The sequence below is a fragment of the Amphibalanus amphitrite genome, unplaced genomic scaffold (assembly GCF_019059575.1).
Source record: "Amphibalanus amphitrite isolate SeventyFive unplaced genomic scaffold, NRLGWU_Aamphi_draft 000453F_arrow, whole genome shotgun sequence".
NCBI classification, from domain to species: domain Eukaryota; kingdom Metazoa; phylum Arthropoda; class Thecostraca; order Balanomorpha; family Balanidae; genus Amphibalanus; species Amphibalanus amphitrite.
Window position 1 is genome coordinate 102,861 of NW_024881947.1, and position 14,153 is coordinate 117,013.

Below are 14,153 nucleotides of genomic sequence, written 5' to 3' on the forward strand. Positions count from 1 at the left end.
ATAAACAGGGGTCACGGACACCATTTTCATGTTCAGTGTGTCTAAACCACTTGTAATTCCGTGTTTGGGAGTGTTTATAATGTCCTTCGTCAAAAAGAGGCGCATTTCAATTTTCTCCCATTGACTTATAATGGGGAGGTCACAAAATTGACCTGACCTTAAGTCATCGGTATCAAAATTCTGAGATATACATTTTGTATATACATGCTATTGCTCTTAGCAATCGCTGAAAGTTTCAAAGCGATCGGTCACTCGGTGTAGCTTTGACAGACATTGGAACTTTTTATGAGGTGAGGTCACTTCAAGTGACCTGGTGACCTGACCTTGAATGACCTTGGTCTGAAATTTTCACAACATGTGTAGAATGGATGTATGATAAGGTGTACCAAAAACGGCGGCGCGGAGCGCCGCCGTTTTTGAGATATTCGCGAAAAACCACAAGGGGGGTGTTCAAACACCCCCCAGCAGGGCGCGGGTTAATGGCGAACTCCAGTGGGGAGCGGCACCCTGGGGCAGTTGTGAGTGACTCGTGCGTCAAGATCAACGTGGCTCCCTACCCCAGTTCCCATTCGAACCCGGGTCACCTGTTCAGGCAGGGGCGTGCACAGACTGACTTATAGGGTAGCATGTGTGGGATTGGTCGGAGTTTAACGCCATGACATTCGTTTTGTTGAGCTGTCAATGAGCTGTCATATTGCCGCGCGGTTCTGACGGTGACGGGCCGTCAAATTACGTGCGGGGCGGCTGTTCTGACATTCGGCGCAGTAGTGCTGTGGTCTGCAGTTCTATAGAGCCTTGGTCTGCAGAGCACAGCCAGAGGCCGACCGGCGCCGGCGCGGTGGGGTTTTACGCCGCTCACTCCGTCATCCAGTCTGTGTCGGGTGGAACGCTGGGGGGGTTTAGTCTGTCACTGGTGTCCGTGGCCGCTGTCCGTGGCTTAGTCTACCACCGGTCTCCGATCAGTTGACATGGGGCGTCTTGTGTCGGTATCTGCCGCAGTGGCTCTGGTGCTACTGCTCTGCTGCGCCGAACTGCGGGCTCACGGTAAGTTTGACTAACGAAAGCTTGCAGATTGTTCGGCATTGGGCAACTGCTTGCAGTTGCAAAGCTTGCAGCGCAGTGTGTAATGTAGAAGTTACGCAACAAGTATATGCCGTCTTCAGTACGGCGCGAGCGATTGGATAAAAAGTGTTTTACGATGGATCATCTGAAAACTATTTAGTGCATATTCGGTCAAAAGAGGTCGAATAAGGCTAAAATGGAATATTGTTATCATGCCTAAAATATCCAAAGCTCGAACCAAAGCTACCTTACCACGGTCTCCAGACTTCAAAGTTTTGCACATGTCTCCATAAGCTGTTACGATAATTTGTGATCAAATAGAGCGTTCCGCTGTTCAGCGCACACGGAAGCCAAATATGGGCCCTTGGTGTTATTCTCATTCAAGCATTACAGTCTCTAAAGTTAAAAAGCCAGGTGGCAGTCTGCTTAAACGTCTAACGCTATCTGGAGACTGGAGTCCTGCATTATATGCATGAAGCGAGGTATTGAGAGTGAATAGAAACATATCGCTCTTGCGTATTTCTATGCAGTCACTGCTATTACTTTTTTCAGAGCCTTTGACAAGCTGCAAGAAGAAGTGCCCCACCGGCCAAGAATGTAAGCTGGTGCGGAAATGCTGGAAGGGCCTGTGGTGTTTCTCATTGGCGGCGTGTGTTGACGTGCAGCCGCCGGCGCCGTCCGGGCCGCCGAGCTGTCAGGCGATCCGCTGCGCCGGCACCCAGGTGTGCGTGCTGCAGGAGGTGGTGTGCGCCGCCGTCACCCAGCCCTGCTACCCGGTGCCGGTCTGCATCGACGACCCGTGCGCACTGGCCCTCTGCGGCCAGCCGGGCACGCGCTGTGTGACCCAGCGGCGGCCGGACGCGCAGCCCGCCTGCACCCCGTTCCCCGGCTGCCAGTTCACCTCGGCCTGCGTGCCGAGGGCCCGGCCGAAGCCCGGCTTCTGTCCGGCGGCCAGCCTGGTGCCGGCCGACAGCGTGAAGCCGTGCACCTACGACAACGACTGTCCGTCGAGCCTGCTCTGCTGCCGCGGCGCCTCCGGCAGCAGCAGCTGCACGGCGCCCGCGTTCCCGAACCCCTGCGACGGCGTGACCTGCGGCCCAGCCGGCCCGACCTGCCGCGTGGTCGACGGAGTGGCGGGGTGTCTGGACCGGGTCTGCAGCCCGGGACCCGACTCCTACTTCTGCCAGAACAACACGCAGACGTTCTGCTCTCAGAGCGCCGCAATCATCCGCACCGACCTCCCCTGCTAAAGGTCATCGCCACATGTGCTCTAATAGGAAGTAATGCAATCTTACCGGTAATGGTCTTATTGCCTAATTCGGTGTCAGACATGTCATTCCCGTAGTATGGGTCTTTGATAGTTAATGCTAACAGAACTGACTGAAATTACTGAAATTATATGTTCCAACAAATCAATTTCACCCATGTGTCTCGAAAAACATGCAAGCGACAATACAAAATACGTATCGCGACAATCATAGACTGTGTGTATAAGATGACATATAATGCACGACACGGCAGCTTCTATGTGAATGGCGAGGCATTTCCACTGGCGGATCCAGAACGGTGGTCTGGACGCTGCGGGGGGCATACTCCCAAAAAAGTTTCTCCAACTTCCGAAAACTCCTCGGATTTCGACCCATTACGCACTGCTGTGGAGTTTAAAGCATACTGTTCCTAATTAAATTAGTACATAGTTTTAAAGTAAAGTAGTTTTATTCTCTAAAAAACGCAAATTTTCGTAGCCGTGCACGGCGACCTTCGGTTGCCACGAGGTGCGGGGCTTTGCCCAAAATGCCCCTATGGATCCGTCAGTGGGTTTTCCTGGCGGCCACTGCTGTTTGAAATATGCTCAGCTATGGCAGAGTTCGGTGTGACGCGACCTTCTTTTTATTTTGGCAATCGATAATGATATGCAATCAATATGTACAGACTATGGATAGTTGTTAGGTCTGGTCCTTGGCAAATTGCATACACGATTTAAAATGTCACTTAAGGTCAAAGGTCACAACACAAGCATACTTCAAAATACTTCTTAGAATGATGGCTGGCCCTTTAAACCCTCGCCGGCCGAGGAGTGCCCTCCCCGATACTTTTCGCGATAGCTCCAAACTCGCCAGCGCTAGAGAGCTGAGCCTTGGCATGCGTGACCTTTGATTCAAGTCAGATCTTGTGACACCAACCACATTTTCAGGTCAGGTCAGGTCACTGACCTATGACGTCAAAGTGAACCTATGCACGGTCATCAGATGTCGCAACTTCGTAACGAACGCCCTCAGTGCCAGAGGAACTTTCACAGGGAGGTGCAACTTACAGGACGTAGTATCCTCTCACAACTTTGTTTTTATAAATTTAGTCCGAACCTTTTGATGGGAAGGATTTACAAGGACAGAGCCACCGCTAAGCGAAGCTTGTTGCGACGACCCTGCCCTCTACCTCCGATCGCGCAATTCCGATTCTATGGCAGAATTTGGAGTCCAAAGTTTAACGTGCGCACAAAGCCGCGCACGGCCGGTCCCCTCGCTGACTTCGCCTGGCTACGGCCTGCCACCAACCGCAACCATACCTGTCAGGAGGCCCATAAATGTCGAGCGCCCGTCGCGCTTCGAACCCGGACTGTCATAACCGGGAACGCGTGCTCTCACCACGCGGAGTCCAACGCTCTAACCAACTGAGCTACGGGACCGGGAAACTTGTTCTCACAACTTGTATATCTCGGATTTTTTTTTCTAAATGTCACAAGAGGTCAGGTCGGTCACGTGACCTCACCGTCATAAGTCAATTAGAAAAAATGAAAACTGTTATTTTGGCTCCGGGAACGATCTCAAACTATCTCAAGCACAGGGAGTCCTGATTTCATGCACTCCTAGGAAATTCCGATGCTTCACTTTTGCATTGTTGACCTTTCGTCATGTAACGTAACGTCATGTATGACATCACTAGGGTCATAAGAACTCTTCGTCAAAAACTCCAGATCAAATTGAGCTAGCGAGTCAGGAAAGCCACCAATGGACTCAGGAAGGCCTGCCGAATCGAATGATATGCGATATGACCTCCTTTGACCAACTCCATGACCTGGGACTCTGACCTGACCTTGACCCGAGGTCAACACTCAACACCTCAAGTTGACATCCGAACAAAAAGTACACCATTCGACGCGCCTTAGCGAGGCGAACACGATGATGCTGTGACCGTTCTTTGCGAAGTTAATTATAATAACCGAGCCATTGCCTTGGGCCACTTGACCTGACCTCAGAGGTCACCGGTTGCCCTGAGACCTTAAAATCGGATACCAGTCGCTGCGTCTCGTAACGGCGCACACGTTCGTTTTTTTCCGCGACGCACAAGCTCCATCAGGGGCGAAACGGCGAAAGGGGGGGGGGGGGGTCGCACATGCCTACCAACTCCCCCTCCCCCGCTTCCGCCCTCGGCCGGCGCGTATGTAAAAAACCAATTGGTCCGGCTACGGTTACATATCACCCGCAGGGAGAGAGAACGGGTGCACTTCACCGTGATTCATAACATGCCGGTATTTCCAAAACAATTGCGTACTTGTCCTCTACTGGGAACAGCTGGTGCGACATAGCATGCCGTTCGGACTAGCTCGCCAGCAAAGGGGAGCTACCGCGCGATAACGATGATCGGCAAGGTCTGGGATTGCAGTACTACTTGGTATCTCCCTTCTCGGGGTAGTGCCTGCCACTGGCCCGTCGGAGGAGAGAGAGAGAGAGAGAGAGAGAGAGAGAGAGAGAGAGAGAGAGAGAGAGAGAGAGAGAGAGAGAGAGAGAGAGAGAGAGAGAGGAGAGAGAGAGAAAGATCGCATACCTATCAGGTCTTCTCGAGAAAAAAAGTTGCAGTAAACATGGTTCAAAGAGAACCATATGGGCGCATCTGATTAATTAAAATAATTAATCTGAAATTTGACTGCATTTTGAACGTTACCTATCCGTTTATCGCGACGCAAACGTGTCCCAGGAGCCATGTTTGCGGGAAGTGTCTTCACGCCCCTAACTCTCGCCTCAATGAACAACGATCGGATCCGACATCGTCGCCGCATTGTGGTCCAGGCATCATTTACTCATCCAGACACACCATTGATAAAAAGTTGGTCATTGCTGTTCTCTACTAGCCTCGTTACATAGTTAGACGGGGTCAAGTATACAACTGCCGACTTTACCCACACAGTTCAAACAGGGCATGCTGAGAGGCTATGCCCGGCTGCATCCGCCCCTGGCTGAGTTTACCCTTGTTCATCACATGGCGATTTGTTATCAGTCGTTCCGTCAAGGCCACGACAATTCCAAGGCGCCCATGGTAACGGTGACTGGTCGAATTCGTTCCTCCCCGCCCACCGACGTGCTCCATTGGAGGGATTAGTGATGTCAATTACAGAAAATCAGAATACCGATACCTAACCAAATACCAACGAAAATCCCGGGAAAATACCGAAACCAAACCAACTTGGGAAAATGAGGGAAATACCAACTTTTTACCGATTTATTAGCCTCTTATACATTAGTGAGGGTTTATGATACCAACAAAATACCAAACACATTACGATTGAAATACCAAGTACCAAGTTGGTATCGGTTTGGTATCGGTATACCAAAACGTTGGTATCCAATTGACATCTCTAGGAGAGATCATGGTACAAACTGGTCGGACGGGGCCGTACACCAGTCGTAACTCCGAGGTCAGCGGGGACGGAGCCGCGGCCGACGACCGAGAACAGACAACAGACCACGTGCACTGGGCTACAGACAATCGGCAGTCGGCCACCGACAGCAGAGGTGAGTAGCCGTCTTATTGAACGGACTGGCAGGAGATGTTCGCTATTTAGGCATATCAGGCGGAACGGGGAGGGCACCGGGGCACCGTGCCCCCCTTTGATTTTAGCATTTTAACATTAGCCCTATGGGCGTTGCATGGAAAGAATGGGACCAAAAGTCGGCAGTGCCCCCCTTCCCGCGCCCCGTAGGGGGGCGAAACGGCCCCCCTGTCTTTTTCCGTCGATATCTCCTGAATGGCTAGAGATATCGCCACCAAACTTTCAGGACCCCTCCGGGCATCAATTTTACACATTGTCACCAAACATTTTTCCAGAGGCTGTGATAGGTTGGCCACAAATGACGTCAGAATGACGTCATGTTCTGTCACTTTCGACCGAAAAAAGACCCTCGCAAGAAGATCTGTCAAGCCTACAGCTTTGAAGATGCAAAAAAAATGATCAGGACATAGAAGATGTAGAATTGACAGGGCTACAAAACTGCTATCTCGGATTTTTGAAATTTTGGAGTTTCGACCCCCAAAATTCAAAAAAGCACTTTTTTATATATTAGCCAAAAAAATAAAAAAAAAAAATGAATTTCGAAAAAAAACGGAATATATGTGATAGTACCTACCGTCTTCTATCTACATATCAAATTTCAGATCGATACCTCGTTTTTTGGCCAAGTTATAGCCAAAAAACTGCTCAAAAATGATGACGCCAAATTTTCAAACAATTTTTGGCAATTCTAGACCTCGTAGAGCAAAACAAAGACCACCATTAGACTCCCCGTGACGAGCTGCATTGCATCGATATCCATTTTATGCAAAAATATCAACTTTGAGATTTGACCTAATTTGACCTGACCTTGACCTGACCTTCACCAAAACCTGACCTAGGCTGGTTCCAAAGGCTGCCTAACCCACATAATCGCATTTGTCATGTAAAATGGACCATAAAACATGTATCACACGACACTTTCATATTGTGACCCCCGGTGACCTGACCTTGCTGTGACCTGACCTGGTATCAGTGACCTCAGATAGCAGAGTATGTGTTTGACGAACAATGCACCATCGATGTTTTTCAATAAATTACCAATTTACTCGATTTCACAACACATTTCTTGAAATGCCTGTGAACGGTGAAAATCCGACATTTGACCTGACCTGTGACGTCATCGGTTTGACCTAGGTCAATGAAATTTGGTACCAAGGTAGTTCCCGGATGGGGCTATCGAACGCTGTTTGAATTTGGAAAATTGGCCGGTAAATTTCCGAGATCTTAGGGGGGGGGGCGAAACGCCCCCCCCCCCCTACGGGTGGTAGGGTCCGCCGGTAGCCCTACGGGGCGCGGGTTAATTGAAGGTGTTCCGCCGCTACTGAGGCATACATATGATTGCTGACAGCAAGTTGGGCTTTCAGTTAAAGTTAAAGACAATAATTATATGCACTTTCTGTGGGTCCGGGAATCGGGTGACGGGTATACAATTTAGTTGCTGATGGAATAAGTGTTCATGATTCTGACGAGCTAATGAATACATCTTTGTCAAAACATAGGCTATACAAAATAACTAAGTAAAAACCAGCTCATGCATCATCCACTGATGATTTTCTCATGACTAAAGAGGGTGACAGTGAGAGAGAAGAGAGAGAGAGAGAGAGAGAGAGAGAGAGAGAGAGAGAGAGAGAGAGAGAGAGAGAGAGAGAGAGAGAGAGAGAGAGAGAGAGAGAGAGAGAGAGAGAGAAGAGAGAGAGAGAGAGAGAGAAAGAGAGAGAGAGAGAGGGAGGGAGAGAGAGAGAGAGAGAGAGAGAGAGAGAGAGAGAGAGAGAGAGAGAGAGAGAGAGAGACAGAGAGACAGAGAGACAGAGAGACAGAGAGACAGAGAGACAGAGTAGCGTGACACATAGCCGTCCACTATTCAGCCTCCCTAACCTTTAGATAACTGCCGAAGTACCGACTATCGGAGACAAACGGACCAATCCTCACTTGAGTGGTTTAGATGTGAGATACGCTCACGCACTCAGCAATAATGTTACTAAAACAAGACGTCCTTTATTTTCACAGGCCAGCCATGGACCCGCCAAAAGAGCTTCCTTTCAAGGTGCGTCCCTTTGAAAAAGACGTTCAGGAGAGGATAACCCGTGACTTCGGCAAGGGATTTCCCAAAGGGTTTGTAAAGGCAAACCACTGGGATGTCGTTCTGATGGGTCACGTCACAGAAGAGATGCTCCAGCAGTGCTACAACAAACCGGTTCAGGACGGAGATATCTGGGTTGTCTCACTCCCCAAATGTGGTAAGTCAGTCCAGGACATACCTAAGTACTTTTGTATGAATCAGTTGATTTCCTTTTCTTATGTGATGTGGCACCATAAATGACATTTACGCAGCAGATACACCCACCCACAGTCCTCACTGTCACCCGGTTACCCTGCCGACAGGGACCACGTGGACACAGGAGATGGTCTGGCTGCTGGCCAATGACCTCAAGTACGAGACGGCCACCAGACCACTGGACGACCGGTACAACTTTCTAGAGTAAGTGGCTTTTCACCACTCTCGTACAGGACGTTCGGAAACCAGAAGGATGTCAAAGTTTTTAAATGTTATCTATTTATTTACCATAGGACATTAGCCGTTTTCACGACGGGCTATCCAGCGAGTGCACCTAATTTGACCAAATCTGCACCTAATTCTTTTACAGCAAATATCTTCATTTTATGAATTTATTTCAGTGTTTTAATCGAATATGCTCTCTGATAATATGACAAAGCAGGCATATCAGCAATTAGTGCAACCCTAGCTGATAACTGCTAACAGACACACTGAACCTGATTTGACCAGACCTGCACCTAATCTGCACCAGATGTGCGCCAATTCAATATACCCTGCGCCAAATGTGTGCCAGATGGCCGTCGTGAAAACGCTATTGTCTACGAGGAAATATAGAGGCCAGGGCACGGCCACGTTTTCACTGATTCTTACGACTCCTTCGCATATTTTTATGATCTTCAGTTCAAACATAGTTGGATTTTGTTGAATAACTATGCCATCAGCCATAGATAATTCATGTCGTATTTCTATACAAATATCTGCTTTATATAAGATCCCAAAGGTCTGGCGACGATTCCATCTCGTCTCCCACGCGCATCTTCCTACCTTTTTTATAAATTTAGCTCGAATGTTTGAATGGACGGATTGACAGAGCCGAAGCCCACGCTAAGCAGAGCTTGTTGCGTAGACCCCGACCCCTACCATCCGATCGTGCAATTCCGGGTATCGGGAGAATTTAGATGCCAAAGTTTAACGTGCCCTTCAAAGCCGGACACGGCCTGTCCCACTCAACTGACTTCAACTGGCTGCGGCTGCTCCCACCTGCAGACCATCCCCGTCAGGAGTCTCAAATATCGAGCGCCGGAGCGCCTCGAACCCGGGCTCTCACTACCGGGAGTCCGATGCTCTACCAACTGAGGTACGGGACAGGCTCAGTTGATAGAGCATCTACCAACTGAGCTACCTTCTCGGCGTCGTCCGGCATATTAGTAAATTGTTATCTTGGTCCGGCAGATTCTCACTTCTCCATGACCCGGACCATGTACGGAACATGTTCGCCGAGGCCAAGAAGCTGGCTCCCGAGATGACGCTCGACCCGGCCCAGCGGCTGGCGGTCTCCACTCAGCACTCGCGCTTCGTCAAGTCCCACCTGCCGATGTCGCTGAACCCGCCGGACCTTCTGAAGAAGGCCAAGGTGATGACACCAATGGTTTGAGGAACATTTTAGTTAATAGTTGGTGATTTGGAGTTGCGTGCAGAAAAAATCGTTTTCTTTATTGGACTTACGGGAGTAATCACTGGTTTCGGGAGTAATCACTGGTTACGGGAGTAATCACTGGTTACATGTTGTGAGACGTTGACTGCTTAGTGCTTACAGGTTATATACGTGGCAAGAAACCCAAAGGATATGGTTGTTTCCTATTTCAACCATCTGAAGGCTCTAAAACTCCAGGGTTTCGACTCAGACTTCGCAACACTGTTCGAGCACTTCATCAACGGCCAAAGTAAGACAACGGCATGCTTACACAAATGTACAAAGTGCGCACTCAAAAATGTTTAAAGAAGGAATATCCCTTTCCGTGTCGTCATTTTTTGCCAGGTGTGGTTTAAAGGGACCCTCCCGCCTTCAAAAAAGTTTATGAATTGGCATGAAAGTGATGTCGCTCGGTTCAGAAAGAGCGAAAACGAATATCTACCAAATTTCACCGAAAAATCTTCACCGGTTTTCAAGATATTATACTTTTACTTTTGTTTACCTTTTTGGGATCTCCGCTGTTTCTAGCGACTTTATTTTAGAAGTGCGGCGTTTGCGGCAGATGTTTCGCGCAAATAGCATATACCACCGCGTGCTACAAAACGTTTTAGTCAAACATTTAAAAATCGTTAGATATCTGCGCTGACGTCACACATTCAGAGGGGTATTCCTAAGCATTAGCCCCTCTGAATCAAAATGCTGCAATTTTGAAATTCAATATTTCCGATTTAAAGCATTTCTCGATGTTGTGAGTGCCGAAACCGGTAATTGTGAGCCAGGGACCCCATTTTGGCTATCTCAACTCAAATCTAATGTTAAGGTGGGAGGGTCCCTTTAATTTGTAGGTATGTACCCCTTCAAAACTGAATTAGCTAAGGCGAATTGTGCAATTCACACTTCAAATTTAGTTCAATGCTAAATGATTATTGGCTACGATTAAAGATTTTGATTTCGCTTTACACAAACACGGTATGGGCGATCGGACACTAACGCGTAAATAAATAACGTGTAAATAAACACCTACCTACTTTGTTTTGCAGCTTTGGAGACACCGTTCTTCCCGCATGTGCTGGAGGCCTGGCACCTCCGGCGGCACCCCAATATGTGCTTCATCTTTTACGAAGACATGAAAAAGGTAGGCTTATATGTAGATACGCGTGGGTATGTGTAATGTATTCAATATCGTACATATTATTTGGAACTAATAGCGACAGTGATGCGTTCCTTCCTCGGTCGACTGAGTCTTTACTCTCGTTTTTTTTTTCTGTGCGCAATATGTTGAATCATATACCACTAAATATAGATATATAGTGATCTATGGTTGAATTAAACCTGTCAATCAAAATACTTTATTCTCGTTCAAAATTACCCAGGGGCTCCGGTTAACGGACGAATGATTTTGTTCTCTATGCAGGATCTGAGGAGCGTCATCACCAAAGTGGCCAAGTTTCTCGGGAAGACGCTGACGGATGAACAGATGGAGAAGCTAGTGAATCACCTGCACATCGACAACATGAGGAAGAACCCCAACGTCAATAACGAGTTTCTGAGGGATGTCCCGGGCCTGATGGACCCGGAACGGTCGTTCATCAACAAAGGTAAGGCCGTCCTGCTGAAGGTTTTGAACGGGTGGGTGTGTATGTATGTCTGTAACGTGGATATGGTTTGAACGGGATTACCCTAAATTTGTTAGGAAATTAACCCGCGCACCGACGGGGGTCTGCGCCAACTTCGCACCGACGGGGGGGGGGGGGCGGATGACCGCCCCCCCCCCCTGAGATCTCGAGAACGAAGCAAGATAGCGACAAGCGGTAAACGGCATCGGATACGCACGGCCAAGATCTACAATTTTTACAAAGGTCATTCTCAGGTCAGGTCAAAGATGACGTCACAGGGGTCGAAAAAGTCAAAATGGCGGCGCTAGATATTGAGAGAGTTTTTCTCGAATAACTTTCGAATTAGTCAAGATAGGAACAAACTAAGGGCATCATCGTGATCCCCTCGTCAATCCGCATCGAATGATATATATGTTGACCTCGAAAGGTCAAGGTCAAAGGTTGACCTCAGGTCACGTGACCTCGAGGTCATCATGTATATCATTCGATGCGTCTTGACGAGCTGAACACAATGAGACCATCCACGCGTCTGTACCTTGTTCCTGTACGGAGTTATTGGCCAAAAACCTTTGGTGACCTTTGATGACGTCACATGACCTCACAGCTGCCCAACAGCAAAACAGACCTCAAGGTAGTGAAGGTTGATCGTATATGAAGTCATGTATGGTATATAGGGCCATTCCGACCCGTTTTAGTGGTAAAAACAGGGAGTTGATTTTTCCCCCATTGACTTATAATGGGGAGGTCGCGAAATTGACCTGACCTTAGGTCACCGATAACAAAATTCCGAGATATACAACTTGTAGCTACTAATGACCTTATAATATCCTGCGACTTTCAAAGGCCTCCGACATCTACTGTAGCTCTGGCACGGTGACAAAGTTGCAAAAAAGTGACTTGAGGTTGGGTCATTCAAAGTGACCTGGTGACCTGACCTTGAAAGGTAGGAGGTTCAAACTTGCACACCATGTGTAAAATTGATGAGGTTATAGTCATACCAAATTTCGCGGCGCTACGCGCCGCGGTTTTCCCGCTATTCGCGAAAAACCTCAGGGGGGGCGGATATCCGCCCCCCCCGTCGGTGCGCGGGTTAATAATATAAGAAGGGATAAGCTGAAGAAAAAGATAGTTAAGAAATATTCTGGATCGAAAATGAGGATAAACATGTACGGATATTCTTATCATCCTAAATGAAATGTACATTTCAATGCTGAAAAAACGCTTTAGGTTACATAATAACACTTGCAAGCAATTACATTTTTGGGTTTATTTCACAGGCATTTTTGCGCTGCCGTTATCATCACTGCTTAGTGCATATCTCAGCTCTTAAGTACTCCAATACGTGCTTGAATACATTGTTTTACTTGTATACCACGAGTGTATAATACAATATGAAGTCCATTAATTTTCAACCAGCTTACATAGCTGCTGTCAACGTAGCTGTCTCGCTGGGATAAATGTTAAAAGGACCCTCCCACCTTCAGAAAAGCTAATGAATTGGCATGAAAGTGATGTCGCTCGGTTCAGAAAGAGCAAAAACGAATATCTACCAAATTTCATCGAAAGATATTCACCGGTTTTCGAGATATTAGACTTTTATTTTTGTTTACATTTTGGGATCTCCGCTGTTCCTATAAAAAGGGATAGAAAGGGATTCCTATAGAAAGGGATTCCGTTCCTATAGAAAGGGATAATTTTGCCAGAATGAAAATATGATGACACGTTTTTATGCAAATGCATTTCACTTGACAAAGAACATCGCATTTGGATTAACGGGATAGGCCAAGGGGACAGACGTTCGATCTTGCAGTTGCTTCGAGATAAAAATTGACTTTGCAGCGGTGTTGATTTAATTGGATGTTCGCTGGAGCACGTGATTAGAGAATTTACCGTCTTTGAGTGAAGGTAGAAGATACGAAAAACAGACTATAGCGACTTTATTTGAAAGTGCGGCATTTGTTGCGCGGAAAGCAGCGAATACCACCGCGTACTACCAAACGTTTTAGTCAAAGTTTTAAAAATCGTTAGATCTCCGCTGACGTCACAAATTCTAAGGGGGCATTCCAATGCATTAGCCCCTTAGAATCCGAAACTTGCAAGTTTGAAATTCCATTTCTCCGAATTGAAGCATTTTTCGATGTTGTGAGTGCCCAAACCGGTATTTGCAGGCCATGGCCACCATTTGGCTATCTCAACTCAAAACTAATGTTAAGGTGGGATGGTCACTTTAATGTTTCCTTTTCCTGCTTTACGTCACCGCCAGGCCAGACGGGCAGCTGGAAGGCCCACCTGACGCCCGAGATGGTCAAAAAGATGGACGCCTGGATAGAAGAAAACCTGCTCGGCACCGACCTCAGCTTTGTCGACCAGCTGACCACTGAACAGTAACTACTATGGTGTCCACTAACTGTGGTGTCTTGCGGCTATTGCCTGCTGACTTTGGAAGGCGAGGCGAAAACAAATCGGTGGCTGCTGAATTTGTTAAAAATGGTTATTGTTAGTGAGTGTTGATGCGCCATCCACTACCATATGATATTGTACTCGAAAGACCCTTCACCCGGCCTGTTCCAACGATACTGCTGACGAAACGCGGGTTGACTGTGCAAATATTGTGCCGAAATACATACATGACACGCTTGTCTCCTTACTCTGGAGTCATATATACGTAGATAAGGAAGAATTAGCTGAAGCCTTTGACATTTAACTGCTAATCTTCATTTCTGTTTGATTTTAGAACGCACTTGATACCGATACAAGAATCAAGGGAACTCCATTTTTACAGAGGATATCCGGGGAGTAAATATGATTCTTCAAGCATTGAAATATGATTGATGAAAAAGTAGTTCCAAAGCGAATTCGCTCAAGTGGTTTTCGTTCATAGTTTAAAGATGTCGCCCG

At 47.5% G+C, this 14,153-nt stretch overlaps 2 protein-coding genes across 4 annotated transcripts; both read left to right on the top strand.

The window, feature by feature from the left end:
- The first annotated feature begins 508 nt into the window (after window positions 1–508).
- LOC122391750 (keratin-associated protein 10-4-like) lies at window positions 509–2,582 on the top strand. The gene is made up of 2 exons (XM_043385973.1): window positions 509–1,044; window positions 1,615–2,582. Exons 1-2 carry the CDS (start codon window positions 969–971, stop codon window positions 2,310–2,312), a joined length of 774 nt encoding a protein of 257 aa, XP_043241908.1. The 5' UTR covers window positions 509–968; the 3' UTR covers window positions 2,313–2,582.
- Window positions 2,583–5,737: 3,155 nt separating this feature from the next.
- Window positions 5,738–13,902, top strand: LOC122391752 (luciferin sulfotransferase-like). 3 transcript variants are annotated; one of them, XM_043385975.1, is made up of 8 exons: window positions 5,738–5,852; window positions 7,898–8,127; window positions 8,273–8,369; window positions 9,399–9,579; window positions 9,754–9,889; window positions 10,680–10,774; window positions 11,054–11,237; window positions 13,519–13,902. In XM_043385975.1, the coding sequence occupies exons 2-8, from the start codon at window positions 7,905–7,907 to the stop codon at window positions 13,641–13,643; spliced, it is 1,041 nt and encodes a 346-aa protein (XP_043241910.1). In that variant the 5' UTR covers window positions 5,738–5,852; window positions 7,898–7,904; the 3' UTR covers window positions 13,644–13,902. The 3 variants fall into 3 exon arrangements, with proteins under 3 accessions (XP_043241910.1, XP_043241911.1, XP_043241912.1); XM_043385976.1 differs by having other exon boundaries at window positions 9,763–9,889; XM_043385977.1 differs by having other exon boundaries at window positions 5,744–5,852; window positions 9,838–9,889; window positions 13,519–13,886.
- The last annotated feature ends 251 nt before the right edge of the window (window positions 13,903–14,153 follow it).

What these genes read in the sequence shown, in the direction of transcription:
- LOC122391752 (XM_043385975.1), top strand. Translation starts at nt 7,905, where the DNA reads ATGGACCCGCCAAAAGAGCTTCCTTTCAAGGTGCGTCCCTTTGAAAAA. An exon ending in ACCTTCTGAAGAAGGCCAAG is followed by an intron (nt 9,580 to 9,753) that starts GTGATGACACCA and finishes TTGACTGCTTAG; the next exon opens with TGCTTACAGGTTATATACGT. An exon ending in GCACTTCATCAACGGCCAAA is followed by an intron (nt 9,890 to 10,679) that starts GTAAGACAACGG and finishes TTTGTTTTGCAG; the next exon opens with CTTTGGAGACACCGTTCTTC.
- LOC122391750 (XM_043385973.1), top strand. Translation starts at nt 969, where the DNA reads ATGGGGCGTCTTGTGTCGGTATCTGCCGCAGTGGCTCTGGTGCTACTG. An exon ending in CGCCGAACTGCGGGCTCACG is followed by an intron (nt 1,045 to 1,614) that starts GTAAGTTTGACT and finishes TACTTTTTTCAG; the next exon opens with AGCCTTTGACAAGCTGCAAG.